Genomic DNA, 27,190 nt, shown 5'->3' with positions numbered 1-27,190 from the left:
AGAAATCTGGGATTTTGGAAAAGATCAAACTTATTTTATTGCCATTTCACAAGTCTATGTTTTCTTTCATTTGTCATCCTCTGTAAGTTAAAAAGGCAAGCACAAAGGGCTTATGGGGGCCACCTGGGGATATGTCATTTTTAGGGAGGCGGGTAGAGAAGCATAGCCAACTTTCTGGTTGATGACTAGGTTTCATCCATTTCAAATAAAATTCACCTCTGAAAAATTAGACACTTCTAATTATACATAGAGTGATTAGCATGATAAATGAGGGGATATGCTGTTAGCAGAATTAAATGGTTTTAGAGAAAGTTTTTTGCACTGTTATCATATAGCAGAGGAAAATCCAACCACCAAGGAAACAGAAACATCTCAGTCATATTGTCACATGAAAAAAGCAAGTTGCAAAGCAACAACAGAACTAAATTGATATTATTTGTGTGTATATATGAAACAAATATTTGAAAATGCTTAGATCAAGACATCTATTTTACATCATGGTGACCATAGTTAATGTATTTTATACTTGAAAATTGCTGAGAGTAGATTTTAAGTGTTCTCACCACACACACAAAATGGTAAATATGTGAGGTAATGCGTATGTTAACTAGCTTGATTTAATCATTCCACAATGTATTTGTGTTTCAATACATCATGTTGTACGCTATAAGTATATACAATTTTTACTTGTGAATTTAAAAATAAGTCTAAAAAATTAAACAACATGAGAACAAAATGTTCAGAAAAAGGTTGGGGAAGACACACCAATGAATGTTGGATACCTTGAGGGGAGGAAAGGAGGAGGAGGACTTCTGCTTTTTATTCCCTACTATCTGGTTCTCTGTCCAGCTGGAATTTAGGATGAACCTGAACAAGAATGTGTGCTACTTGTATTTAAAAACAAAACAAAACAAAACAAAACAAAAAAAACCAAAAAGCTCTCCATGTGATGTTACGGAAGTGTCTCATCATAAAGCCTAGACAATTTACTTCGGAGTCAAGCAAATGCTAAGTTATTATTTGGAAGAGATCTTTATTTAAGGATTGAAGACAGAACATACTCATGGCACAAATAATAGGAACTCTGTCTACACATGATCATATACTCTAATCATTAGAACATTCCCTGAACACTTGCTGGGTTTAAACCAACCTTGAAATCGGTTATTTGCCCAAGGCAAGTAGTAATTTAATGGCAAGCCCATAGAAAAGACAGATGATTTAATTGATTTGGCTGCTTGTGTCTCTCCATGGAAGAAGATGAATATTTTATTCTCGAGGCTTGGTCAGGCCCATTCTATCAGGATTGGTATACCAAAAACAAAGCACCCAACCAGCGTTTAAAAAACATCATTTTTACATACCTGATCGCTTCTGCCATTTTAGTGCTTTCTCTTTTCCTGTCATCTGTCAGACGTCGTATAAAATAAATAAAGTCCAGTCCACAACAGAAGACGCTGCCAACCGCGCTGAGCAGTACAAGCTTGCTGTCATCGGCAGCGGCCGTGCTCAGAGCGCTCTGGACTTCTCTCATCACCTGAAAGTCATCAGAAGTTAAAGTGGCAAAGAATATTTTGGGTGTGAAATCCTAAAAGCATTTTTTTTTTTTTTAGACATTCTCATTCTGTTGCTCAGGTTGGCGTGCAATGGTTTAATCAAGGCTCACTGCACTCTCGAACTCCTGGGCTCAAGCAATCCTCCCGCCTCAGCCTCCTGAGTAGCTGGGACTACAGGCTTGGGCCATCATGCCTGGCTAACCTGTCAACTTTTTTGTAGAGATGGAGTTTTGCTATGTTGTCTAGGGTGGTCTTGAACTCCTGGGCTCAAGGGATCCTCCTGCCTTGGCCTCCCAAAGTGCTGGGATTACACGCATCAGCCATCACACACGGCCTGAAAGCATTTTATTACTGGATAATCTGCATCTATGAAAAATGCATCATAGCCTGATACAGTTACTGATATCTACCATGATTTTAATTAATTTGCAAATGTCTGTTTTTCTGTAACCGGAGATTGAGATGCTGGGGATGGAGTGAAATATAACTACATAACTAGAGTATAATTAAAAAGACACGGGAATCTACATTATCTTAGTATTTCTACAGCCATTGCGGCTCTAAGATAAGGCAAGTTGCTTATTATATCACTGGGCATTTCTCCAGTTTGGACAGCAGGTGGCACATTCAAACCAGTTGAAAGAAACTCGTTCAGTTCTGTTTCGGTTTTGTTTTGTTTTAAAAACTACCCTATTACACTTGGGACAGAAAATAGTTTGCTGCGTAAGTGCATTCAGTCCAAGTACATTAGCACAGACAAGTAATTTTAGGGCATAAAATCATTTTAAATGATCTCTGTGAAGCATTTAAAAATAACTAATGAAGGGACTCTGCAGTCTAAAAATGTACCAAGGACCAACTTTGAACTGGTTTGTTATGTGACCCCGGGCAAACACACAGACTTTCTGTAGTTAGGTTTTCTTGTCCGGACAAAACTCAAGCTAGCTACTCATAAACTACTAGGACTTAAGATTTTGGAAAGGTATAGGTTAGGTTCAAATACTGCCAATTCTAGAAACTTCACAAAATTCATGTTCTAACCTTTCCTACAACCAGTTCTAGAAAACTTCCTTACGAGGCACTACCAGCAATGAGCATGCGTGGAAAGCCCCGCCGTGTGTTCTGCTACAGCCGCTGAGGAGTATCTGGGGCCCGGAAAGACGGTAAAGATTCTGAAGGGACTGGGACCCCCGGGGCACTTACATTCTGTCTGAACAAAGAACTCTTTCAGAATCTGATGGAACCTAAAGCAAGGCGCGTGCACACACATTTTCCACGTGCCTTCCTGGAGCCCTGTGCCCGCCAGATGAAGAGCTTCCAGGCAGGAGGTGGACCAGAGGCACAGAGCCCTGGGTGGACCCACACCCAGGAGAATGGGGATGGACACACAGCACACTCCCAGCATCCTGAATTCATGGCCATCAGAGGTGTGACACGGAGCAAAGCCCGCAACTTCTCTGCTCCCTCCCTTCTGGTGGGCATCGGGAGACGGCCCAAAGGGAAGGTTTAGAAAGAGCACAGGAAGAGCCAATTCCGCCAAGCAGGCCCGGAAATCAGGCAGGGAGAAGCGCGAAGCCCACGCCAGCCCGAGAGTGCCTCTCACCTCTGGATTTAGTGAGTTATTCTCTGAGGACTTTGTGGATAACAAGATGTGGGTGAAGCCATCCTGCTTCCTGACCACAATATCTCTGTATCTGTAGGCACTTTCTGTTTGCCTCACGCTGAAACGCAATCGTTTGTCAAAAGGCTGGTCTCTTCTGTCGTCAATAAATTTCCTTTTGCTGGCCGTCACTCCTGTAACAGATGTCTGTATGCTGGTTGTCCCATTGGCTGTTAGTGCATCCATGAACGGAGATGTACCTGCCGAGAGTTTGAAATCATAGTAGTCTGTGACGTCCCACCACCAGTTCACTCCCAAGTGTCATCTTTGAACTGGATAAAAATGTTCATTACACACTTCGGATTTAATGTATTCATATAAGAACATTAAAACTTCGAACCTTTAGAAAGCCAAAGTCTACTCTTAAAGCCACTTTTTCTCTTTCAATGTCTGACAAGAAAATCACTCTTTTGTTTGACCTTGCCTAAAAAGTACAGATGGAGACGTACTCATTGAAAGGAGGCTACATAGTTAAGAGATTTTTTGAAAGGACAGAATCGAGAGAGAATGGATCTCATGGAGACTGTCTATTCCAGGTTTGAGAAGCTGAAAGAAAAAAGGAAAATGATTCAGGAAAATATCTTATTATTAGAGTCAAGGCCATCTAGTTGAAACTTCTTTTTCCGAAAGCAAAATAAACTGGATAGACACACGGACGCAGCCAGCCCTCCCTCTGGGTCACAGAGCCGTGTGGCAGCCACTACTTCAGACCACCGCCCCGTGGGACACTCGGGAGTTGTGTCTAGCTGCCCTGGGAGGTGACTATCAGAAAGTCCATCTACTTGTCCCAGTTCCACTCCTTTTTCAAACAGCCCTGTCAAGCAGCTGAAGATAGCTCTCCTCTCTCCCACCACATAAAGCATCCTGCCAACGTTCCCTCATATGTCACAGCTTAACAGCAGCAAGCGTGTTTTGCCAGCGTCTTGAGACGGCGTCTTGCTATGTTGCTCAGGCTGGTCTAACTCCTGGCCTCAAGTGATCCTCCTACCTTGGCCTCTCAAGCAGCTGAGATGTACAGGCATGAACCACTGCGCCTGGCTAAGAAGGCAAATAATTATCCTATCTACATGAATTGTCCAGACATGATCTAATGTGGTGATGAATGCACAGAGTGGATGGGGAAAAAAGGAAAGAAATGTAAGAAAACCAGATCAGGCTTTACTAGTAACATCAGCAACGGTAGAAGTTCTCTGAGCACGGAGCATGAAGAATTATGAATCAGAAATATTTCCTCCAAAGTGAAAGAGAGTAAGCCAAAACCACCAGAAAACTCAAGAATGGACGTTTCAGAGGAGCCAAATGACCTCCCTGGCAAAACAACCTGGCTTTCATTCAACTGCTGGAAATACTATTTTAATTGCTAGAGGTTTTCTTTTTTTTAATTAACTTTTTTGAAAAATTTAAAGAGGTTATAATACATATATATGGTTCAAGAACCTAAAAATATAAAAGATATTAAAGTGAAAGCCCCCCACAACCTGATCCTATTTGCACAGGACCCCCTGCCCTCTTAGAAACTGGGGCTGGTTTCTCAGGGGCCCCACCAGAGCATCTCCACGGATATACAAGAAAACATTAGGGCAGACTTCTCCATCACCCTGGCTTTTAAAAGCACACATGGCAGTACACTAGACACAGGGTTTTGCTATATCTTATACATTGCTGCCTTGCTTGTACATATACAAGAAGTACACATTGCTACATCTCATGGTTATTCCTTTGACAATATCTTAGACTGGCTTCTCTATCAGAACATAGCTTCCTGTTCTTTCCAAAGACTGCGTGGCAGGCGAGGCCCACGGTAGGGATGCACTGTAATTCCTTTTCCAGTCCACACTGGAATACGCACTACTATTCAGGGACTTGTCAATATGACCAACAACACAGTGACCTCTGTCACCCCAACGCTGTCAAATCTCTACAAGTTTCCAAAGGACTCGTAGCCTGGAGTAGTTCTAACTGAAGACCACTGGGTCGGATGTTACCAGTCAGCCACGGTGTTGCTGAGTCCTTCCAAAGAACTCAGGAAAGACTTTTTTCTTTTAACCTCCATCCTCTTCCCTACCAGATCCTTCTCTCATCTTTGTTTAAAAATGTTTGGCAATCTTGTCTCCCCTCAGGAACCCTCTCTAATCTGTTCCTCTCCTCTGTGACATCCTCCAGTCTCAGTCCCATCACAGCCTCACCTGCCTGCACTTGCTGTCTCCCTCTGTCCCTCTGTCCATCATTCTTCACCCCATTCAACTGGGACCCAGAGTCCACATGGCCAGGAACCTTCTGAGTCTACAGAAATGGATGCTGGATGCTCTGAACCTGTGAGTCTGGAGGAGCGGGAAAGGGGCTTCCACAGGGCAGCCTGGAGTTGCTGAGGGAGGAGGTGAGGGAGAAACGCTTGCTCCTCCAGGGTGAGTATCCAGGTGGAGATGTGCACAGCCCGAAGTGCACATCTAGATCAGGGGAGGGAAGTCAGGGCTGGAGAGAGGTACTTGGGGTTGGTGCCAACAATGGCTAAACTGACAGTATGAGCTCCCAGGGGAAGACTGACACGGAGAGTGAGCCTGCTGAAGCTAGCTGGGAAGTGCTGGGGAGGAGCACAGGCAGAGCCAGGAGGTAGCAGGGAAGCAGGAGAGCAGTAACTGGCTTCCTCAAAGGAAGGAGAGCAGGCCACAGCAGTGAGGATGTGTCTGCAGGGGCACGTGCTGCAGAGGTGGAGGAGAATGCAGAAGAGGTAACGTAGGAGGAAATGAGAGGCCACTCGTAGGCGTGGGCAATGCTTCACTATAGCGTGAAGAGTGGAAGCCAGACCACAGGACACAATGAAAGACAACTAAAAATCAATCAATAAAAACACACATGAGCACAGCAGTTGTTGTTAAAAGTGCAGGTGAGAAGACATTGCCACTTAGGTGACAGCCGACAGCAACAATTTCCCTGCCTAAAGAGAGATCACACCAGGAACAATGCAGATGCAGGCAGAGGCTACGTGACACAGTGCTGGCATGTTGAGACAGGAGACAGATGCGGAGACTTTGGGCATTCTCAGAAGGGGGTTCCTTCAGACTACACATGCCAGCAGCTGGTAATGCCAAGTGAGAGCTCCGTGGGTCTTTAAGAGCTCCTCAACCTGAGCTGGATTTTTAATTGCTGCTATATCCAAGCACAAAAAGCAGCATCCTGGCAACACAGGGAAGGCCTGGTGCCATGGCCCAAATGCCTGTGTCTCACCCCAATTCCCGTGGTGAAATCCTCACCCACAAGGCGATGGTCTGAGGAGGTGGGGCCTGTGGGGAGTGATTAGGTCATGGGGGTGGGGCCCTCATGAATGGGATTAGTGACCTTATAAATGAGGGCCGATAGCCCCTGGCCCTTCTGCCATGTGACAATGCAGCAAAAATGTGCTATCTGTGAACCAGGAAGTGAGCCCTCAGCAGATCCTGAACCTGCTAGCACCCTGATCCCTGATCCTAGGGTTCTCTCCAGAATTATGAGGATAATTAACACAATAATTCTGTTGTGTATTTACAAGCCACCCAGTTTACGGTATTTTGTTATGGCAGCCCAAATGGCTAAGACACCTGCCTCCCACCAGGACAAAGCTGGCTGGCTTCAGGTCCGCCCTCCCCAACTCTGAACTGCTCTTGCTTTCACTGTGTCTTTCCTTTCTCTATGTAAAAGTCACACATTCCTTAAACCCTCCCAGCAGTTTTCCTGGGGGCTTCCTTCCACCGAAGCAACATTTCTAGGCTATGGAGTCTATGTAGCCTTTATATGTGAGTCTCAGAAAAAGCTCAGCATTTTCTTTGAGGCGACAGTGCCTACGGGACTATCCGTGGTTCTGCTAATTTAAAAATGGATTCATTTTGGCTCATGCTGACCAAGACTACTCGACTTGGCGTTCAGCCTGCTGTGTTAAAACTGTGTTGGCTCCTAGTGCCAGTGAGGTCCCTGCTCATTTCAGACTCTGTGATCTTGCTGGAGCTTCAGCGACCACATCCCACCCCAAAGTAATTCCTGGCACTCCCTGTTACTCATCTGAGTAGGGCATGTGACACTGAACTTTGCACTATTTAGGTACAGAAGTATTCACAGCAGGATCAAGTCTTGGAGTCCCAGACTGCCAGCACTGACTAGGACCCTGATCATCACATGTGCCCCCCACTCAAGACAATCGAGCCACAGTGTTCTCACATCACCCAGGGTTCTCACGCCACCCAGGGTTGTGCCCATCTCAGGACCTTTGCACATGTTCTTCCTTCTGCCTAGAACATCTATGACCTGGAATTCAAATGGCCCGTTTCTTCTGCTTATCTGAACGGCAGCTCAAATTTCAGCATCTCAGACAAGCCTTCTTGGACCTCCCATCCTAATGCTGGTCCCTCCCATCAGCACTTCTTATCACCCTGGTTTGTTTTCTTCAAAGCACCCCGAAAGTTACTTCTTTCTCATTGTATTTTTATTTATAGTATCATCTATGCACTCCACTAAGCTGTGTGTAAGAGCAGGGTCCTCACCTGTCTTATCCACCCATCCCCAGTGCACACAACACTCAGTACATATTTACTCAGTAAACTCATGGAAGGGGCCTTCAAGTCCCTTTAGTCCACATCCCTCAATTTAGAGACGAGTAGCTTAAGTGACTGGCCAAGTGTCACACAGCTCATTACCTCAACCCAAGCCAGGGATGGTAAGCTCTACATTTCAGAGCAGAATTAGCTGCTCATGACTAAACAAATGGTAAACACTGAGATTCAGAAAAAACTCACCCCTCCATCCCAAACTGTGGAAATCAGTGCGACTCCCCTGGGACGACGACACTCATGGCAACACAGGAGTACAAGTTGCCTCTGTAGACTGAGAGTTCCTTAAGGATTTGGATTCAGAGAGTACCAAGGCTTTCCTAGGATTTATTAACATAAAATTTGACTAGGAAAGAAACCTATCTTAGTATCTCTTGCAGTACTTGATTTTCTTTTAATATGTTCAAGAGCAAAAAGGGTATCCTCAAATACACATGGTGAATCTGTTAAGTATCACTGCTTCAAAAAGTGCAAGTCTCCAACAATGACTTGTGACACCCACTTCCCATCTCAAGAGAACAGCGTCTGTACTTCTTCAGCTGCCACTGATAACTAGGAAACTGAATAAAATACACATGACAACTGTTTGCAGGCACTGGACCACAGGCTGTGCAGGGCAATGCTACCAGAGTGAAAGGAGACAAACATGGTGAGCCTAACAGTCCACCCGCCTTTCCACGGAAAGCAGCTGCCACACTGCAGGTGCAGGGAGGGGAACCCAGACACAGCTGGCAAAAACACTGTCTTAGAACAGATGACTTGGGGGAGGCCCAGGAGGCTGTAATTTGTGAGGCATGATATGGAAAAGGAGGGAGCTACACAGACAGAAAGTTCCAGAGAGCCTAGGAATCCCTTTGAGTCTTTGCTGAACCAATCTGAGCATGCACAGGGAGAAATTCCACAAGGCTGGGCACTGAATAACTTTTGGGGAAAGAACAATGACCAGAGACCTATAAAACGAATAATCTCAAGTTTGCCTAGGGACGGAGGTCCTCATCAGCCACAGCAGGGACCTCATCAAATACATGAGGCATTCAGTAGAGACCCCAGAACAGGCACATATCAGCAGTGGAAATAATCTAGCTCTAGAATACAGAATACTTAAAACTGCACTAACAAAGCTTCAAAATAAGCTGTGAAAGGATCAAACTGATATGCAACTAACAATTTACTGCCAGAACAAATCTAACACTTTAAAAAAGCATACAACAAAATCCAGCACCCCAAAATGTAAATCGCAATGTTCAGTAATCAATCAAAAATTACTAGACAAGAAAAGAAGTGGGAAAATAGGACCAGTGACTAAGATTAAATCAGTTAATAAAGACTAAAAATGAGAGATGATAGTATTACCAGAAAAGAACATCTTCAAAACTGTTATAATCTCAATGTGCTCAAGGATTTAAAGAAAACCATCAACATAATGCAGAAATGAAAGATTAGAAATAAAAATTTCATTGAATATGTTTAACCAATTAGATACTAAAAAGATCAGAGAACTTGAAGGCACAGCAATAGGCTATGTCCAAAATGCAGTATGACAGGAGAAGAAACAGAAAAAACAATGAGCCCAAGTGCCCTGTAGGACAATGTTATCTAGCATATGTGTAATTTGAGTCTCAGAGAAGGGATGTATGTGTGGGTGTATGTGTATAAGTAAAATATTTGCAGAAATAATAGTGGAAAGTTTTCCATATTTGATAAAAACCAGAAGCTGACAAATCCAAGAAGCTTAAAAAATACTAATTATGATAAATACACACAAACCCCAAACCAAGGCCTATTATAATCTGTTGATAACATGAGAACAAAAAGATTAGATAGAGTAACAGAACTCAACACTGACATTCAGAAAGTATACAAGACAGAAGAAAATGGAATGGCACCTTTGAAGTATATGAAGAAAAAAAAAAGTCAACCTATATATCCAGCACACAAGCAGCAGAAATGTCCTTCAAAAACAGAGGAGAAACAAACACATTTCTAGATAAAAGCTGAGAGAGTTTGTTACCAGCAGGCCTGCACTGTAAGGAATGTTAAAAAAATGTTCTTCAGGCAGAAGGAAAATACCAGATAGAAGCCTGAATATATACAAAGGAATAAAGAGTATCAGACCAGTAAAATGAGTAAAAATGACCTGCACCGACTGCATACTAAGTGTAATTAACTAAATGTAGACAGTAGTAACCGTTTGGCCTCATCACCGAAACAATGTCTCCCCTGCTTTCATACCAACCTAACAAAAATGAATAAAAACCACTTTGTACATACTACAAAAATATATTAAAGTATCTTCAAAAAATGACTATTCTTTGGAAAAATATAAATTCTCAAGACTGATCTTTGATGTAGCAGAAACAAAAAGAAAAAAAAAAACAAAGAAGGAGAAAAAATCATTAACGAATTACCTCTTAAAACAGTTTACAAGCTACGCAGGTTAAGGAACAGCTGTGTAGTAACAAATAGCCTCAGAGCACAGAGAAAAGAAAGAAAATTCACCCAATCTGTTTTGCAAAGATAACCCTGACTAGACACAAATGCCACAGAGCAAAATCACGTACCAATTTTACCCATTACTCATGAAAGCACAGTCTTACTGTACTAATAGTTAACAGTTTATGTAAAGGGCATTTTAAGATGTTGTGAGATAGCTTAGTTCAAGGACAAGAATTGCAAAAATATACTCAACAACAACATTTCTAGATTCTGGGAACTATTTAGAAAATAATACATTAAAAAGAAAACATCCATAATCCCTAACTAAAATTAGGAATAAGTAATTTCAAAATTAAAAAAAAAAAAGGAATGAACAAGTAGAAAACATCAAGTTGTCCTAAGAAACAGAAAGACCCCCTCCCCCAGCAACCACACACACAAAAGGTGGGGGGTGGGAATGCCATGATTCTGGAGAACACCAAATACTGTAAAGCTATTTCTCTTTCCAAATGTGAATTCTAGTAGACTTCCGATTAAAACTTTGGTGGTTAAGATTTAGCAGGACAGCAAGACAAGCTAAAATTTTTCTGAAAAGAATAATGAGGGAAATATGCCTAACTAGTTGTATATTATCAATCTACATGAAGAGCACAGTTCTAGCACAGGGGAAAATGATGAACTAGAATTAGTCTAAGAATAGCTTCTATGATGAGGATACATGCATCACAAATCAATAAGCTGGTATAAACCATTCAATAAATAGCAAAAGTCTTGTTCAATAAAAAGCATAACAGAACGTGAAGTTTCTAGATGGAGAAGAACTTAAACAGGAAAAGGGTTAAAAAATTTGAGTACATAAAAATTGAAAATTTCACAGATGAAAAGCTAGTATTTTTATCATTAAAGCACTAATAACTGCAAAGCATAAAACAGACCTAAAAACACACACAAGGCTGGGCGTGGTGGCTCACTCCTGTAATCAATCCCACCACTTTGGGAGGCCAAGGCAGGTGGATCACTTCAGGTCAGGAGTCTGAGACTAGCCTGGTCAACATGGTGAAACCCTGTTTCTACTAAAAATGCAAAAACTAGTTGGGTGTGGTGGTGCATGCCTGTAGTCCCAGCTACTCGGGAGGCTGAGGCAGCAGTGAGCCAAGATCACACCACTGCACTCCTGCTTGGGTGACAGAGTGAGACTCCGTCTCAAAAGACACACACACACACACACACGATGTGTACAGCTAATTCGAATGAAGGAATGAAAACACTAAAACATAAAAAATTGATCTGATTAAAAAAAAGACACATTCTTTCTACCTTCAGATTAGAAAACTTTAAAATATGGCCATCTAGGGCTAGCGAAGGGCACATATACATAAATCGGTACATTCCTAGAAAGCAATTGTGTAAGATGTGGCCATCAACCCCTGCCCTTGTAATTCTACTTTTAGAATTTTACTCCTAAAACAGAAAGCATATGAGGGTATGTTTTTACACACAAAAGGTATTCAAACAGCTTTACTTCTGAAATGGAAAAATTGCCAAAAGCGCTAAACTTTGTGCCTAGCGGTAAGGAAAGAGTAAAATTAATGATGGCATGCACGTACCTGACTTAATCTTATATAGCTATTATGCTTGTGAAGATTTTTAAAAATACAGGTCAGTAAGCGCATCACAGCAGCTACCATTTATATCATACCTTACACATGCTGAGCTCTGAAGCATAAAATCTGACTCAACTCCCTGCAGCAGCGCACCTGAAAGGTGTGTGGGACCTGCAGATCTGATTCCCACGCTCGTGTCCTTCCACTGCCCATCCCCAAAGTCACACATGAAAAAAATAAAAATGAAAGATAACAAAAGGGGTATGTGGACAGATAGATATCAACAATGTTTCCATGTGAGTTTATTAGGAATGTAAATTATAGAAATGTTAATAATGGCTCTTTCTTGCTGAGAGAGACATAGAATAAATCTTATCTTCTTGCTATTCTGTAAATTTTTGCAATATATTACTGACGGAATCAAGAAAGCACTTGAAACTATACTACAGGATCCAAAATCCAGACAGAAGTGTCTGCGATATTATTCTTCACTAGGTAAAGATTAACAGATATTTCTCCAATTATATTTTAGTTTAGAATTGTCTAATCAAGAGTTAGCAAGTTTTAATATGTTTTCAAGGCAGAAGGGTCTCAACTGCAAAAAGAGTTCAAAAACTGCTTTTAACTATCTTGGATATTAATGACCACTGTTGTCTTTGGTCTGAAGTCAAAAAGCAAGGACTACAGCATCTACAGAATTAACAGCTCTCCCTTTATGGAGTTTAATATTTCAAAACATTGTATTTACATATATTGAAAGTAATCCTATTTACCTATACAAACCTTACAATTTTATTCAGATTATACAGTCTGCAAATTTTCTTTAAGAACAATTTTTCATATGAACATGGAAGTAAATGTAGGCTTTAAACATCAATACCTATTTTCTTCATCATGTGTTAAATAAGTCCTTCACAAATAATTGTAAAAGTGTCTTTGCTCCAACTCCTTCAATTCCAATTCCCTATCCATAGGGGTCTCCGAGTTAAAGGCCAGTCTAATTTTAGTAGACTTCCAATAAAAACCTCAGTGGTTAGGATTTAGCAGGGAGACAGGCTAAGAAATTTTTGAAAAGAAGAATGAGTGAAATATACCTAACTAGTTGTATGTTATAAATCTACACGAAGCGCATAGTTCCAGTACGGGGAAAATGATGAGCTAGAATTAGTCTAAGGACAGCTCCTGTGATGAGGATAGATGCATCACAAATCTATATAAGCTGGTATAAACCATTCAATATATAGTTCACTATATGTGCTCATTCTTAGCCCTCTCTAAGAAAGACACTGATACACCATCAGGACTGAAATCATGGTTTGTTGTAAAAACAAGTGACACATTAGGCACAATCTGAGTACACTGCGAATTTCACACATTTATGCACAATTGTCTACGGCAGTGAATGCACAACCACACCCAGCTGAAACTGGCTAGGCAGGAATACACAAAACACACACAAAACACCCTCAAGCAGCCGCCCACCCACATCAGGTATTACAACTTTCTGTATGAGTTCAGACTGCAGTCCTTCTATTGCTGCACAGTGACCACACGCTGAAACCCTCCCGATGCCCACTTCCACAGGCAAATTTCTGCTGTCCTTTTTCAAGATAGAGTATCATATTTATCGTAGTACTTGCTTTTCTTAACTATTTCACACTTGAAATTGTGCTACTGTTTCTATTAGGCTAACGTGCCCATGACAAAGTTTCTGTGGGCTGTGCCTCTCATCTCACTTCCCCCATAAGCCCTGTAGCTTTTATTGCATGATTTTCCAGCGTGGCGATTTTTAGGAACACATATATCACATTATAGCAGAACTCATTGTAAGTTTTCTTTCTACTGCTCAGCTCAGTATCAAAGTCATTCGTTTTTTGGTTGACTCAAGAAAAAATTTATTCACAGCCATGTTTTAGACGTGGCCCTAAAAATAAAACCATCTAACTTAATGATATGCTTCAAGATGTCATACAAACCAACCAACAAGAGCTCAATGGGGAGCGAGGATGGAAATGCTTACTACCAAACACCACATTCACAGAAGGCTTTAAACTCACTTTAAAAGCAAAAGAAAAACCTGAGAACGGAGGAGGTGTAAAAGGCATTTTAGTCCATGAAACATACAAATAATTTCTTGAAACTGCTAAAACAACTTCAGAATGCTAGAAATATAAGGACGGCCAGGTGAACAGCAAACCACGAAATGAGAACATGAAATACTTGAGACTGCACAGGCTTAGGGAGCATTCTGAAAATCTACAGAGAACACAAGCTACGGTTCCTGCAATTAAAACGATTCTGTTTTACAGCTACCTTTTCACGGAGAATCAACCCCAAAACATTAAGTGCCAAAAGAAACGAGGGGACTTTAAAAAGAAAAATAACTATTTTGAGATAAAAGTACCAACTAAGGAGATGATATATCTTTAAATCAACTCTAATTATATTTTCCTAAAACTAAATAAGACTAGCCTGATTAAACCACAGAACTGTGAACCTAGAGACACATAATAATGTTGTATTAGATGTGGCAAGTGCAATGTGCTGCATGACAGCAGGGGTTCTCACCCTGACTCTGCAATGGGATTGCCAGGGGACTTTTAAAAAATGCTCCTTGGAGAAAGGGGAACTCTTTATTAACCACTGTTGGCAGGAATGTAAACTAGTACAGTCGTTATGGAAAAGAGGATGCAGGTTTCTTCAAAAATAAATCTGTCATATGATCCAGCAATCTCTTGACTAGCTATTTATCCAAAGAAAATGAAATCAGCATGTCAAAGAGTCCTCTGCACTCCCATGTTTGCTGCAGCAGTATTCACAATAGCCGAGATATCAAACCAACCTAAATGCCCATCAACAAACGGATGAAGAAAATGCTGGTACATACACACAATGGAGTATTATTCAGCCTTAAAAAAAGAGTGAAATCCTGTCATGTGGGGCAACATGGGTGAGCCTGGAGGGCATCATGCTAAGTGAAATAAGCCAGGCACAGCAAGACCAACACTGCGTGATCTCACTCATGTGGAAGCTAAAAAGTTGACCTCACGGGGAGTAAAACAGTGGTTACTAGAGGCTGGGAAGGAGGGGTGAGGGGAGAAGAGCCAGAGGTCAGTTAACAGATATAAAACTAAAGCTAGACTGGAGGAGTAAGTTCTGAGTGTTCTATGGCACTGCAGGGTGACGATAATTAGCAACAATTTATTGTATATTTTCATATAGCCAGAAGAGCAGATTTTAAATGTTACCAAAATAAAGAAATGATAAATGTCTGAAGTGATGGATTTGATCATCACATATTGCACATATATATCAAATTATATTGTACATAATTGTAAGGTGTACATAAGTGTTGAGTAAAAATAATAAAAAATAAAAGGGGGGAAAAACGCTCCCTGGTCCACATTTGTAGGCACCCGAGGGCTCTGGGTGGAGCTCAGGCCTGCGCTGTGATCAGACGCACCCCGAGGCTGGGGACCCGCGCCAGGTAGGTGTGTCTGCTGTCCATTGATGATGCTGCATATCAGAGGCCCCAAACAGGATATTCAGGGTAACCCAAAGGAAATGGTTCAGGTCAGAACACTGAGATTACAGCAGCAGTAACAATTCCCGTAAATCAGAGGAGGGATTGTTCAAGTCCAGGTAATTAACACAGATAAGTAACAATGATAAAAGGGGAGGCAGGCGGCTCAGGATCTGGAAACCAGCAGGGAGCCCTGAAGTGCGTACTAGTGGGCACCATCAGGATTACTCCGTGTTCCCCGTTAAAACTGCACCCAAGGAAACACACTCAATACAGTGAAGTGGTCTCCAGTGTAGACACACTGTAACTGCTCGTTCTTGTATTTATACTTTTTTAACAATATCGTTCAGGAAGACAGAAATGTTCACATATTAATCATCTTTCCTCAGGATTAATTGCCCACGCATTGATAACTCTTTCCGACTTTGTTTTATTCCTCACTGAGAGCAAGAGGGGGAATTCCAGTGAACCATCACACTGGATTTCAGAGCAAGGTGATCACAGGAGGTCAGAGACACAGATACCGAGGCAACGGGTCGGCAACCAACACCTGTGGAGCCATCACTGCTGGCCGGGCAGGGCAGTACCAGGTGTCTCACCCAATCCCCACACCATAATCCCCTGAAGATGAAAACTTCAGGTCCAGGAGGCCTGACCACCTGCCTACCCAAGGTCACTGAGCAGGTGGGGGGTGCCACGCTCATACCAAATTCAGGCCCATGAGGCTGCACAAATGTGGTCTCCATCACACCCAGCTGCCTGCCACCACACAGGCAGTAATGGTACCTACACATGACAAACAAACTAGCAAAATAAAAATGGTGGAAAAATGAGTGATTACTGACAAGAAACCTCTCCACAAAGGTTAGGAATATTCCCAGGGAATGCTGGTGAAGACTTGACGGAGTTAGGATTTAAACTGACTCCCAAGTGCTTTGCATGCATTTGGTGCTCAACATGTATTTTTTGAATGCAATTGGTTAAAAAAAAAAAAGAATATGGCACACTGAGGTACCTAAATATGCAGTATATCTGGCCACCTCCGTTTCTAATGCCATTAGCAAAGAAACGGAGGTGGCCAGATATACTGCATATTTAGGGGATGATGCAGGTTTACCATGAAAAACCAGGATAGAAACAAACAGACTGCAGGCAGCCTTTGAAGGGTTAAATGCCAAGTTAAAAAGCATATGGACACAAAGCTGGAGGCACTAGAAAGTGCATAGCTCGCCCACCTGCGAGGAGTAACAAAAAGCTGAGCCTAGGAAGGGGGTGCTGAGAAACATCCTCCAGGGCTCACAAAATGTGTTCCGAGCCAGCTTAACGGGAAAAAATAAAACAAAAAAAATCAAGAGCTGTTGTAACTCCCAATGTGTCGTCTTGTTTATCAAATGTTAAGGGCTTCAAACTAGAGTCCTCTTGTTACTTCTGGGATCAACCTAGGGTAAGGGCAAGTGGACTGGTTTTCACAAATGGGGAGAAGGCCGGTGCTGGGCCACCATGCGGTGAGCCTCAGTGACCTGGGCAGAGAGAGAAAACGAGGCTTAGTCACTAGTATTCTGTGCCCTGCGGAGGAAAATGTAGGAAGTGGCACACTAGGCACCAATGTTGGTGCTTCCTGCCCTGTGCTTAAAACACACCCATTTCTGTCCTATTGATCTATCTACCCACCTACCCTGAAGCTGAAACTGACCTTCCCTTCTTGCCCTGCCTACAGCTGGGTTGAAGACCACCATTTTCCAGAGGAATGGCTCAGGGATGTATCATGCTGGTGCAATCACTAAGAAACCACACACACACACACACACACACACAAATTTAAAACTGAACAAATTCGGCTAGGCGCGGTAGCTGATGCCTGTAATTTCAGCACTTTAGGAGGCCGAGGTGGGTGGATCACTTGAGGTCAGGAGTTTGAGACCAGCCTGGCCAACATGGTGAAACCCTGTCTCTACTAACTTTACAAAAATTAGCTGGGCATGGTAGCACGTGACTATAATTCCACCTCCAGAGGCTGAGGCAGGAGAATCACTTGAATTCGGGAGGCGGAGACTCCATCTCAATCAATCAATCAATCAAACTGAACAAATTTGATTAATGAGCTCTGCCATTTCACTTTTAACCACTCCTGCTTTTATCCCTCCTACTGCTTAAAGCTGCTGGGGCATTGGTGTTCCAGGAAAGGCGCCCTCCACTGTTTGCATGGCCCACCCGAGGCTTGGCAGCAGAGCCACGTCTCACTAGGGACACTTATGGACTTTGTCTTTAGATAATTACAGTCCAGGGGTGCCATAATGTATATTGTATATGTGTATTTTTCCCAAGTCCTACATATTAGCAAATGGAATCTAGAGCATTTTTATTGTGATACAATGCACACAGCATACAATTTACCATTTTTAAGTGTGGAGTTTGATGGCATTAAGCACATTCACACTACTGTGCAACCATCAACACCACGCATCTCCAGAACTTTTTGTCTCCCCAGACTCCAATTAAATACCAGCTTGCCACTCCCACCCCCCAAGCCCTGGTAAACCACCACTCTAGTTTACTCTAGGTACCTCTTATAAGGGGAACTGTTTAGTTATTGATCCTTTTTAGACGGTCTTACGTCACTGAGCACGAGTTGCATCCGTATTGCAGCATGCGTGAGAATCTCCCTCCTTTCTGAGGCTGATGCGTATTCCATTCTGTGGACAGGCCACATTGTGTTTATTTACTCAGCTGATGGCAGACACCTGGGTTACTTCCACCTTTTAGCTATTAATGATGCTAACAAGGGGGTACAAAGATTTCTTCGCCATCCTGCTTTCAATTCTTGGGGTATATACCTACAGACAGAACTGCTGCATCATGTGGTCATTTTAATTTTTTGAAGTTGTATTTAATATTTTCCTAAATTATCTAGAATGTGTTTAATTAGTAATTATAATAAAACTCTTGGAAAAGATTAAAATCATGGACTTTGATTACTTCCATTTCCTTGTTTAATGTCTTCACTTTCATTCTCCTGGGATGGAGAAGCAGGGATACAAGGAAGTAAAATCCTTTACATGTTGGAGAGAGGTAAGTAACTCTAACCTGAAAACTCAAAATTCAAAATGCTCGAAAAGCTGAAACTTTTCACCAACGCTAACACTCAATGGAAATGCTCATCATGGATTTCTGATTTGAGATGCTCAACTGGTAAGCATAATGCAAATATTCCAAAATCTGAAAAATGTGAAATCTGAAACACTTCTGGTCCCAAGAATTTCAGACGGGGTTATTTAACCTGTATTATCAATGTTAAATTGTGCAAGAATCTCTAGCCAATTTTGAGGCTATCTTAGCTTAGAGACAACACCTTCATAAACTGTTACTTCTTTTTTTACGGCCTGGAACTGCTGTATGCCAGCCAGCCTTGCCGTTTTAATGTACACACACAGGCCGCACATGTATCCAAGCGCAGGATCCAGGCCTCACCAAGCTTGTGCCTCTGGTTCCATGCAGGAGCCTCACTCTTAAAGACACTCACTTTGCTGAATGACTTTCTGACAGTAGGATAATGAAAAGAACTTGAATTTGTTTTGTTCTGGTCTTCTGGAACAAAACACTCTAATTAGCAATATCACCATCAACTATGCAAAACTATACAGTGAGTGCAGGTTTCAACTAAAGACAATCAAGTGTCCTTGCCCACGTCTGAAGGTTCTGTGGTATAAAGGCCCATACTTATAGATCACTATGTGTAGAAGAATCCTGTGTCAATTTTAATCTTCATTTTGAGTTGTGCTGAGCTCCTCCGATAGCATTAATTCCTAAGGGGATTTGGATTTCTAAATCAGAAAAGCAGCAAAGTCTTTAGTAATCCAAAGGAAATCTAAGTACTCATCCTTACTCAGTTCTTCAAAACATACACGGAGATAAAGCAGTTTCAAAGTGATCCCTACAACCAGCATTTTAGAGTCAAAATTAAAAACACTGAGGAAAGCGAAATCCTTAAAAGTGAACTCTTATTATTTGAAGAAGTTAATGGAAAACTTTATTCAAGCGTGGTCAATCTTTAATTACAGATGCAAATTCAAGTTATTCAGTTTTACTTTTGACAAACTAAAACAAAAAAATCAGAAATTACTAAGCAATATTAATCCTATCATTCTAACTAAGCATATCAGGATAAATTCCTGAAGTAAATTAAACAAGACAGGTGGTACTTAAATTTAGTTATTTCCTTATTAATTGCTTTGAAAATAAAGCAAACATTGGAGAGAAAAAAGCAACAATCTGTATGTTACAATGTCACCTTAAAGTGCCAAAAAAAGCAGGGGGCAGGCAGGGGGAGGGAACAGAACATCACCCAACCTTTCTTTTTAGTGCAGAGAATAAAGAAGAATTAACAGCAACAACAACAATTAAAAAGGGCAAATGAAAATACAAAAATAACCATAGCTACCTACAAGGTATCATTCTCCAGCAGTGGGATCTTATTATTGATCTCATCTTCAAAAATTATATTTCCTGTAGAAATGAGTCAACTTTGACATGGGATTGAATAATCAATACGTTTCTTCATGTTGATCCTGGCTCTCAGAACCAACTGCCTTTTTGCAATTATTGTTTTCATAAGACAACTGATCAATTACAATCTAATTTCTCTATTTCATTAACAGTGTGTGGCCATTAATTTCAAAACCTAGACATTAAAGGAAGATACTATCTTGGGTAGATACAAGAAGAGTAGCTACAAGCAAACTTCTACTCCAAAGAAAATTAGCTTACAACCTATTGTTACTGCATCTAATGTGTTCTAAGCTAAAATGTTCAAATGCTAATTTTCCACCCCTAGTTCACCTCACAGAGGGTAAAACTTCAAACACCTCATTTGGAAGTGTATCTATAATTACTCAGAGGAAGGAGGGGTTCAAGGTGTTTTGCTGATATTCATCATGTCTACTTCAGCCTTCTACCTGCAATGCCAACAGCAATAGCCTAAGAATGAAAACTTGCCATCTGTACTTTTAATCTTTCCTCAGTGCTGCCATTTCTATCAATTTCTCAGTATTCAAACAGCAGAGTACAGTACAGAACATTTAACTTCTGACTTCTGACTCCCATTTCATCTCTAAATGAGAGATTAGAAAACCAGTTTAAACTTGAGTAACATTTACATTAATTTTAACTGCCTCTCAACTGCTATCATGACTCTCTACGACGCTTAGTTACAATGTATTAGTATTAGTATATGTTATAGACCTCCCTTAAAACTACAAAGGCAAACACTACAAAGTGTAACAACTAAACCCCAACAAGAAGCCAGTGGTGGAACCACCACACAAAAACAGTCAGTCTTGTGGTTAGCTCCTAAAAGCAAGCCACATACTTAGTTCTGGTGTTTCTAGAGGCTAGAGCAAGCCATAGAAACGCCATTAAAATGAATATTTTAAGACAAAACAAACCTATGACTTCAAAAGACAATCTGGTACTTCTAAGATCTAAGATAAACTGCTCCATGAGGTTCTTTAAAAGAAACAAGTCAATACACACACAGACACTCAACCACCCCAAAACCATAAGGAAGGAATAATAAACATGAAAGCAAACAACTCGATAAGATAGGGCAGGTTACAAACTCAGTAGAATTTCCAAAGTACAGAAAAGCAGCTGTTTTCCTAGCGTTGCCCCTGTACATACAGCTATTTTTTCCTCCCTAAAGAAAAATCTTACTTGGAACCTCAAAAACAAAACTGATCAAAGCTGAGGTTCTCTGGTGGGCAGGGGTGCTCTGGACTCCTCCTCAGCCTCAGGGCCCACCTGTCAGAGGTGGAGGTGTGGCAGTGGGCCGTGCACGTGGCCAGGCCTCCATTTGGGGGGCCTGCCCAGCATGGGGGTGGGGGGATCACTACACACTACACCTCCTTGGAATTAAGAAGCATCGTAAGAAAATGGAAATATGTGATTTTATTTTAGAAACAGGCCTGCTGAGAGAACGGAGAGATGCCTCTGTCCTCACAGCCTCAGCTGCTTGCCTGGAATGAACCACTCAGATAAAGGTGAAAGGTCAGCATCACTGAAAGGGGGAGGCAGGCCAGGGGGACAGAAACTGCACCCCCCCCCCCACACACACATCTGGTCACCTTTCCAGGTGTCATTCTGTCGGCCTTTCAATTCCTTTTCAGACCATGTGAACAGGGTCTTCACTTACCTCACAGTCAACTTTTCAAAACCTGTTCTCAGTGGTTGTGACATTCACTCAGTCTTTTAGTTCTCTTCAGTCAAGAGTTTCTCATCTCACGCGTTCTTTGAGGAAATTTTTCCACAAGTACATAGATTTGATATAAAGACTATCTTAGAAATTTAAAACATTTGGCATGCAGTGTCATCTGCTAAGAGAAGGCGAGGGCTATGTAGTTTGTAAAAAAGATGGCCACTCCAAACCTGAAGGTTTCCAAGTAATCATGTTAATCATTCTGTAGACTAAAAAGTATCGGAGACAAGTCTCAATCCATTTAGATCATGGCCCACGACACAGCCTCAGGAGATGCTGAGAACACGTGCTAAGGTGGCTGGGCTACAGCTTGGCTTTATGCATTTTAGGAATACAGAAGTCACAGGCAAAGACCTAAATCAATACATGGAAGGTACACATCGGTTTGGCCTAGGAAGGCAGGATGGGGTGGCGGGCCGGGGAGGCTTCCTGGTCACAGGTGGATCCAAAGATTTCCTAATTGGCAATTGGTTTCAAGAGTAAGCCCTATCTGAAGAGTTGAATCCAGCATCAAGAAATGCTTGAGTTCAGATATGGAGGTGTGGAAGCCCAGGATCCTGTCGTGGAAGCCAAGGTTGTCGTCATACAGATGAAGGCTCCGGGTAGCAGGCTTCCTATATAGGGTGACTGTTTCTTACCAGACCTGAAAAGGTGTCAGCCTTTCTGGAAAAGACCTGGTAAGGGAAGGAGATTCTCTAAGGGAAATGAAAATTTCTCCCACAAGAGAGCTTTACAGGGGCTTTCAGAATATGTCAAGTTGTATTTCGGGATAACATACTTTGGCTTCCTTCATGGCGCCTATTCTCTGTCATGTGATGCTCCACCTGAGTCAGGTTGGAAATTGGTTTCTGGCTGCTACAGAGTCTGTTCTGTCAGTATTAGGATCTCTCTTTTAATGTTAATGCTGGTCAGCTGTGTCTAAACTCCAACGTGATAAGGGCATAATGAGGTGTGTCTGCCCCCGTCCCTCACATTATGGCCTGAACTAGGTATGTAGGTTTCTTTAGGGTCCCCTTGGACAAGAGGCAGTAAAATTCTAAGTTGGGGGGGTTAGCAGGCTATTTTTGGTTTACAATTCTAATATCAAAACACGTAAGTCTATCAAACATCCACAACAACCCTCACATCAGGGCCAGGCAAAATGTGTTCACCGGCTCGAGAGCAGAGCGGCAAAATGTGTTTTGGAAGATAGTTTGATAACTTGCATCAAAAATATTAAACAAAACAAAACAAACCTTTGAGAAATCCAAATCTAGGAATTTATTCATCATCATGGATTTCCACTGGGATGTAATCGAAAGGATGCTCTTTGCGGTGTGACTAAACAGTGGGGCGTTTGCTGTCATTAAAGTAGACTGTGGTTATGCCTAATGACACAGAGCTAAACATGATCTATGAGGTTGGGCCAACCCCAGCACACAAGACAGAGATGTGTGTTCTCACATACAAACCACAGGCAGGGCACAGTGAATAAAGGCAAGGATATGCGCCTGACCTCCTAGGCTCAGAAGCCGGCTCCGTCCGGGACTCACCCACTCATCCATGCCTACTCTCCCAGCTGGAGGACAGCCTACTCTTCACCCTGTTTCCACAACTGTGAACACTGTGGTACCGTGCCAGGCTGTTATCGCTGTACTGAAACACCTCTATGTGTGGGGATGCCTATGTAAGAGAAGTGCTGCAGGCTATGAGGCTGCGCTGTAAAGGCCAGTCCCCTGCAGCTCTGGCTCTTCATGGATAATGCCATGCGTGGACAACCATGTCAGAACCTACCCCAGTCACAAACCCATTCTGCAAACCCTGTGTTCTATGTAAACAAAAGTAAAATGAAAACTAGCTTAATAGCTCAGCATGAAGAATAGGCCCGTGCACAGCTAAAACGTTGGTTAGAGCTGGATAAACTATCAATTACAACTTTTCTTGAACTTGTAGGAGGGCTGAGGTTGCAAGGCAGCCACACAGCCTGCAATCTGAGGAAAGACAAGTCACTCCAAGGAAAGCTGGGGCCATGTGGACTATGTCTCAAGTGCAGGAGAACACAAGAGACAGATAATAGTAAGAAACACTCAGCTGAGCTTCTAAAGAACTGCAAGAGGCGGTGTGTGGACTGGCACGACAGTGCAGGGGTTCACTGATGAGAAAGTCGGGAGACGAAGCAGATCAGAGACAATCTCCCTTAATGATTCAGGCACAGAGCAGGGGACCTGCCAACCCCATGAGAAAAGCAAGGAGCCCTAGTCTCCTGCCCTGCCCTCTCTCTGGCTTCTGGGGGAGGGGCAGCAAACCCTGTTGATCTACTAGTGCCAAAGGAAGGAGAGTGTGGAAAAGAAAAAAAAAAAAACTCTTTCACTCCTTGAGCAAAAGAAAAAAAATCATGAAACACTTCACCCCCACAGCTGAGACACACAGGGCCTAAGACCAGAACAACCCAAGATGACCCTGTTCCCACCCTCCACTGCAGCCCCTATCCTAGCCTAGCAAGAACTGAGTAAAAATCAACAACAGTCCCCTCCCAGGAGAGGAGAAGGCCATAGAGAGAGCAGTCAGCCATCTATGACTTAGGCATACAGGGACAGCTAGAAGCTGATGATAAATCACAAACACAGAAAAACCTTCTGGCAACCCCAAGTTTCCACCCTTGGGGAAAGGGTGCCATTTTTTTTTAATATCATAAAATGTTTAAAAGCCATCAAAAAACCAAAACATGTCCTGTTCATGCAGATAAAAGACTGCAGTGAAAATACGGAAGAGGGATTTGGGCTATTTTCAGGATGGTTAGAGGTGAGTGCTCTGGTTTTTGGTAATAAATTACACTTCCCAAGGTGAGAAGGTTAGGAGGAGACAGGTAAGAACTTGGGTGGCCAAGAAGCTAGACCCAGGCTCGGCCAACAAGGGCTCCTGGCCAAATCTGGGCTGCTTCCTGTTTTTGTGAATAAAGTTTTGTAAGCCACGTTCATTTGTTTACCTGTTGTCTTTGGCTGCTTTCAGGCTACAACAGTGGAGTTAAGTAGTAGTAGAGACCATCTGGCCTCAAACTCTAAAATATTTACTAACTGGTTCTTTAAAGAAAAAGCATGCTGAAACCTAGACTAGACGGTCCTCTTTTGTCCAGTATAACCCTCCTAGTAAGGAAGTATAGAGAGTTCCCTGGAAGGCTGGAAGAAGATAACTGTTTAGCGACTGGAAATATTTTAAAGCCAAGGGCTATTGTTTCTAAATCTAAAATTGTTTGCCAGTCATGCAACCAGGCTTTCTGTTCTCTGCTTAAATATGGAAGTATCAGCTTTTCCCCAATCCCATAATCACTTTTTAAACAGCTTTAAAACACTACAGGTCACCATTCTCCATGCTTTTAGCTTTGGTGATTCTACTGCCACTGCCACACACTTTCTGCTTTTTAACAGAGGCCCTAAATGTATCAGGGCCTCACGCTGTGGAGAGAGGAGAAGCTCAGGTTAGCAAATAACCGATGCAATGCTTTAAAAGATGGCAATTAAAACCACCTCTGAAATAAAAAAATTTTGAATTAAATAATAAGGAAGAGTGTTAATAAAATTACCCTTATTCAAGAGATTTTCATTCCTTCGCTCAAATTTTGAGCACTGGGAAGAAAATTCTGAAGACACAATAAGGTCTCTGCCAAGTTAGCTTTGATCCCAGGGAAACAAGCTTTTAAGAGTTTAGTAGAGTTTAGTAATGCTGGTCTACATGTGCAAGCCACCATCATTAACAGTCTGGCCTGGACTCGGAGAAAGGCTCAGGACTTCTGCTAGTCCACCTCCCCCGCAAGTCACTCTCCTTGGAGCAATCAGCAGTTGCTATGGTTTGAACATTTACCCCTTCCAAAATGCATCCTGAAACGTAACCCCCAATGTGGCAGTATTGAGACGAGGGGCCTTTAAGAGGCAGCTGGGTCATGGGGGCTCTGCCCTCATGAATGGGTTATCACGGGAGTGCGACCAACTGGCGGCTTCATAAGAAGAGAGGGAGAGTGAGCTGAGCTGGCACATGAGCACGCTCTGCCCCCGCGCCATGTGATGCCTGGGAACTGGGCAGAGTCCTCACCAGCAAAGAGGCTCCACCAGAGGGGCCCCTTGATCCTGGACTCCTCAGCATCTACAACTTGAAGGAAGAAAAATTCCTTTTCTTTATAAACTACGTAGTTTCAGATATACCCTCATAAATGTCTGAAAATGGACTGAGAGAGCAATCAAATGTCAAATGTCAATCAGTGCACGTGACGTCTCCACTTCAATCCCTTCACCATCTGAAAAAACCCAACCTTCTTACCCCAGCCACAAAGCCCTGCGGCATCCCACCCCTGCCGATCGGCAACTGTCACTGCGCCTTGGTACCTGCCTTGATGAACAGGGTGCTACTCCTCTCCCAAGGAGCCACTGCAGGGAACAGTGACCCTCCAGGCCACATGCAGATGACGATGAGCTGGGGTTGTCTACAGAAATGAGAAGCGGCCGTGGTATCCCACTGCTCCCAGGAAGAAAGGGTCAGATCAAATTCGTCAAAACGAACATCAACATTTTTCCTAATGGTCAGGAAAAAAAAAAAATTCCCAACTTGGAAACAGGTGAAAGGACCACGTATCATTTCAACATTATGCTGGGGCACTGTGAGCCACTCCCACCAAGGCTCATCTTGTTCTTTATGGCCATGGACCTTCATCTGACTGTTTAGCGCTGGTTAGAGCATTTTATAGCTTCATATGGATGTTAATTTTAGAAAACTGACAGTGATATAAATCAACAGCATTGCTTAGAGGTTTAAATGACACCTGTTCAGGAGAAAAGACAACAGCAAAGGTTAGTATGGCTGCCCTGCAGGCCGTTCAAGCCTCTGTCTCTGCAACGATCCCCCCACGGTTTCAGTGCCTACACACGGTCTCCTGCATTTTCTTGGACTCCAATTTACTATCTTTTTGATTCCTTCGCTGAGTTAAATGAATACTTGACATGAATGGATTCCGTATTTGTAAGTTATGTTTTTACTTATTGGAAGTTGAAATTGGAAAGTGGATGTCCTATAACCCCTACAGGCTTAAAATTAACCTAGGAAGTTATTTAAAGTTAAACAATTTTGAAAATTATAGATTCTTTTCTAGTATTTTATTTAAAGCTAAGGGACAGGGGTTAGAAACACCACGCTCTATGACATGAACTCTGAGGCTCTTAGCTATCCCTAGAACCAATACCAAAATTGGATTGTGCCTCTGGCTACAAACCAAGGACCCCCTTCAGGAAACAGTACCATGACTACCACATCAATTGTGAAGAAAGTGGTGCGGACACTAAACCAGGCAAAACTTTCCTAATGAACTAGGGCAAAATTTTCTTTCAAGTCTCATGACCGTGCACAGTTATACTTTTACTGAGCAACTACTGAGTGCATTTATGTGTGAGGGCACTGTGTATCTGACTCATCAGCACACTCTTATCACATGCCACCAGACAGCTTAAAGCCAAATTTGTGGTCCACTTGCAGTCACCAAAGCCACGGCATGCATACTCTGGACTAGACTAACCATATCCCTGGCTTTAATACGTTTTCGTTTCGGTTTGTCTTGACATCT

At 42.3% G+C, this 27,190-nt stretch overlaps 1 protein-coding gene across 1 annotated transcript in view; it reads right to left on the bottom strand.

The window, feature by feature from the left end:
- Positions 1-27,190, bottom strand: part of CDYL (chromodomain Y like) — a 175,259-nt gene that overhangs the window by 16,554 nt on the left and 131,515 nt on the right. The window contains exons 3-4 of the mRNA XM_033216101.1: positions 3,160-3,416; positions 1,365-1,537 (exon numbers count right to left, since the gene is read on the bottom strand). Coding sequence (XP_033071992.1) covers positions 1,365-1,537; positions 3,160-3,416 — 430 coding nt within the window. The remainder of the gene's footprint in view (positions 1-1,364; positions 1,538-3,159; positions 3,417-27,190) is intronic.

Source organism: Trachypithecus francoisi, unplaced genomic scaffold (genome assembly GCF_009764315.1).
Source record: "Trachypithecus francoisi isolate TF-2019V2 unplaced genomic scaffold, Tfra_2.0 Lachesis_group10, whole genome shotgun sequence".
Taxonomy (NCBI): Eukaryota; Metazoa; Chordata; class Mammalia; order Primates; family Cercopithecidae; genus Trachypithecus; species Trachypithecus francoisi.
This window is presented reverse-complemented; position numbering and strand designations above follow the sequence as displayed.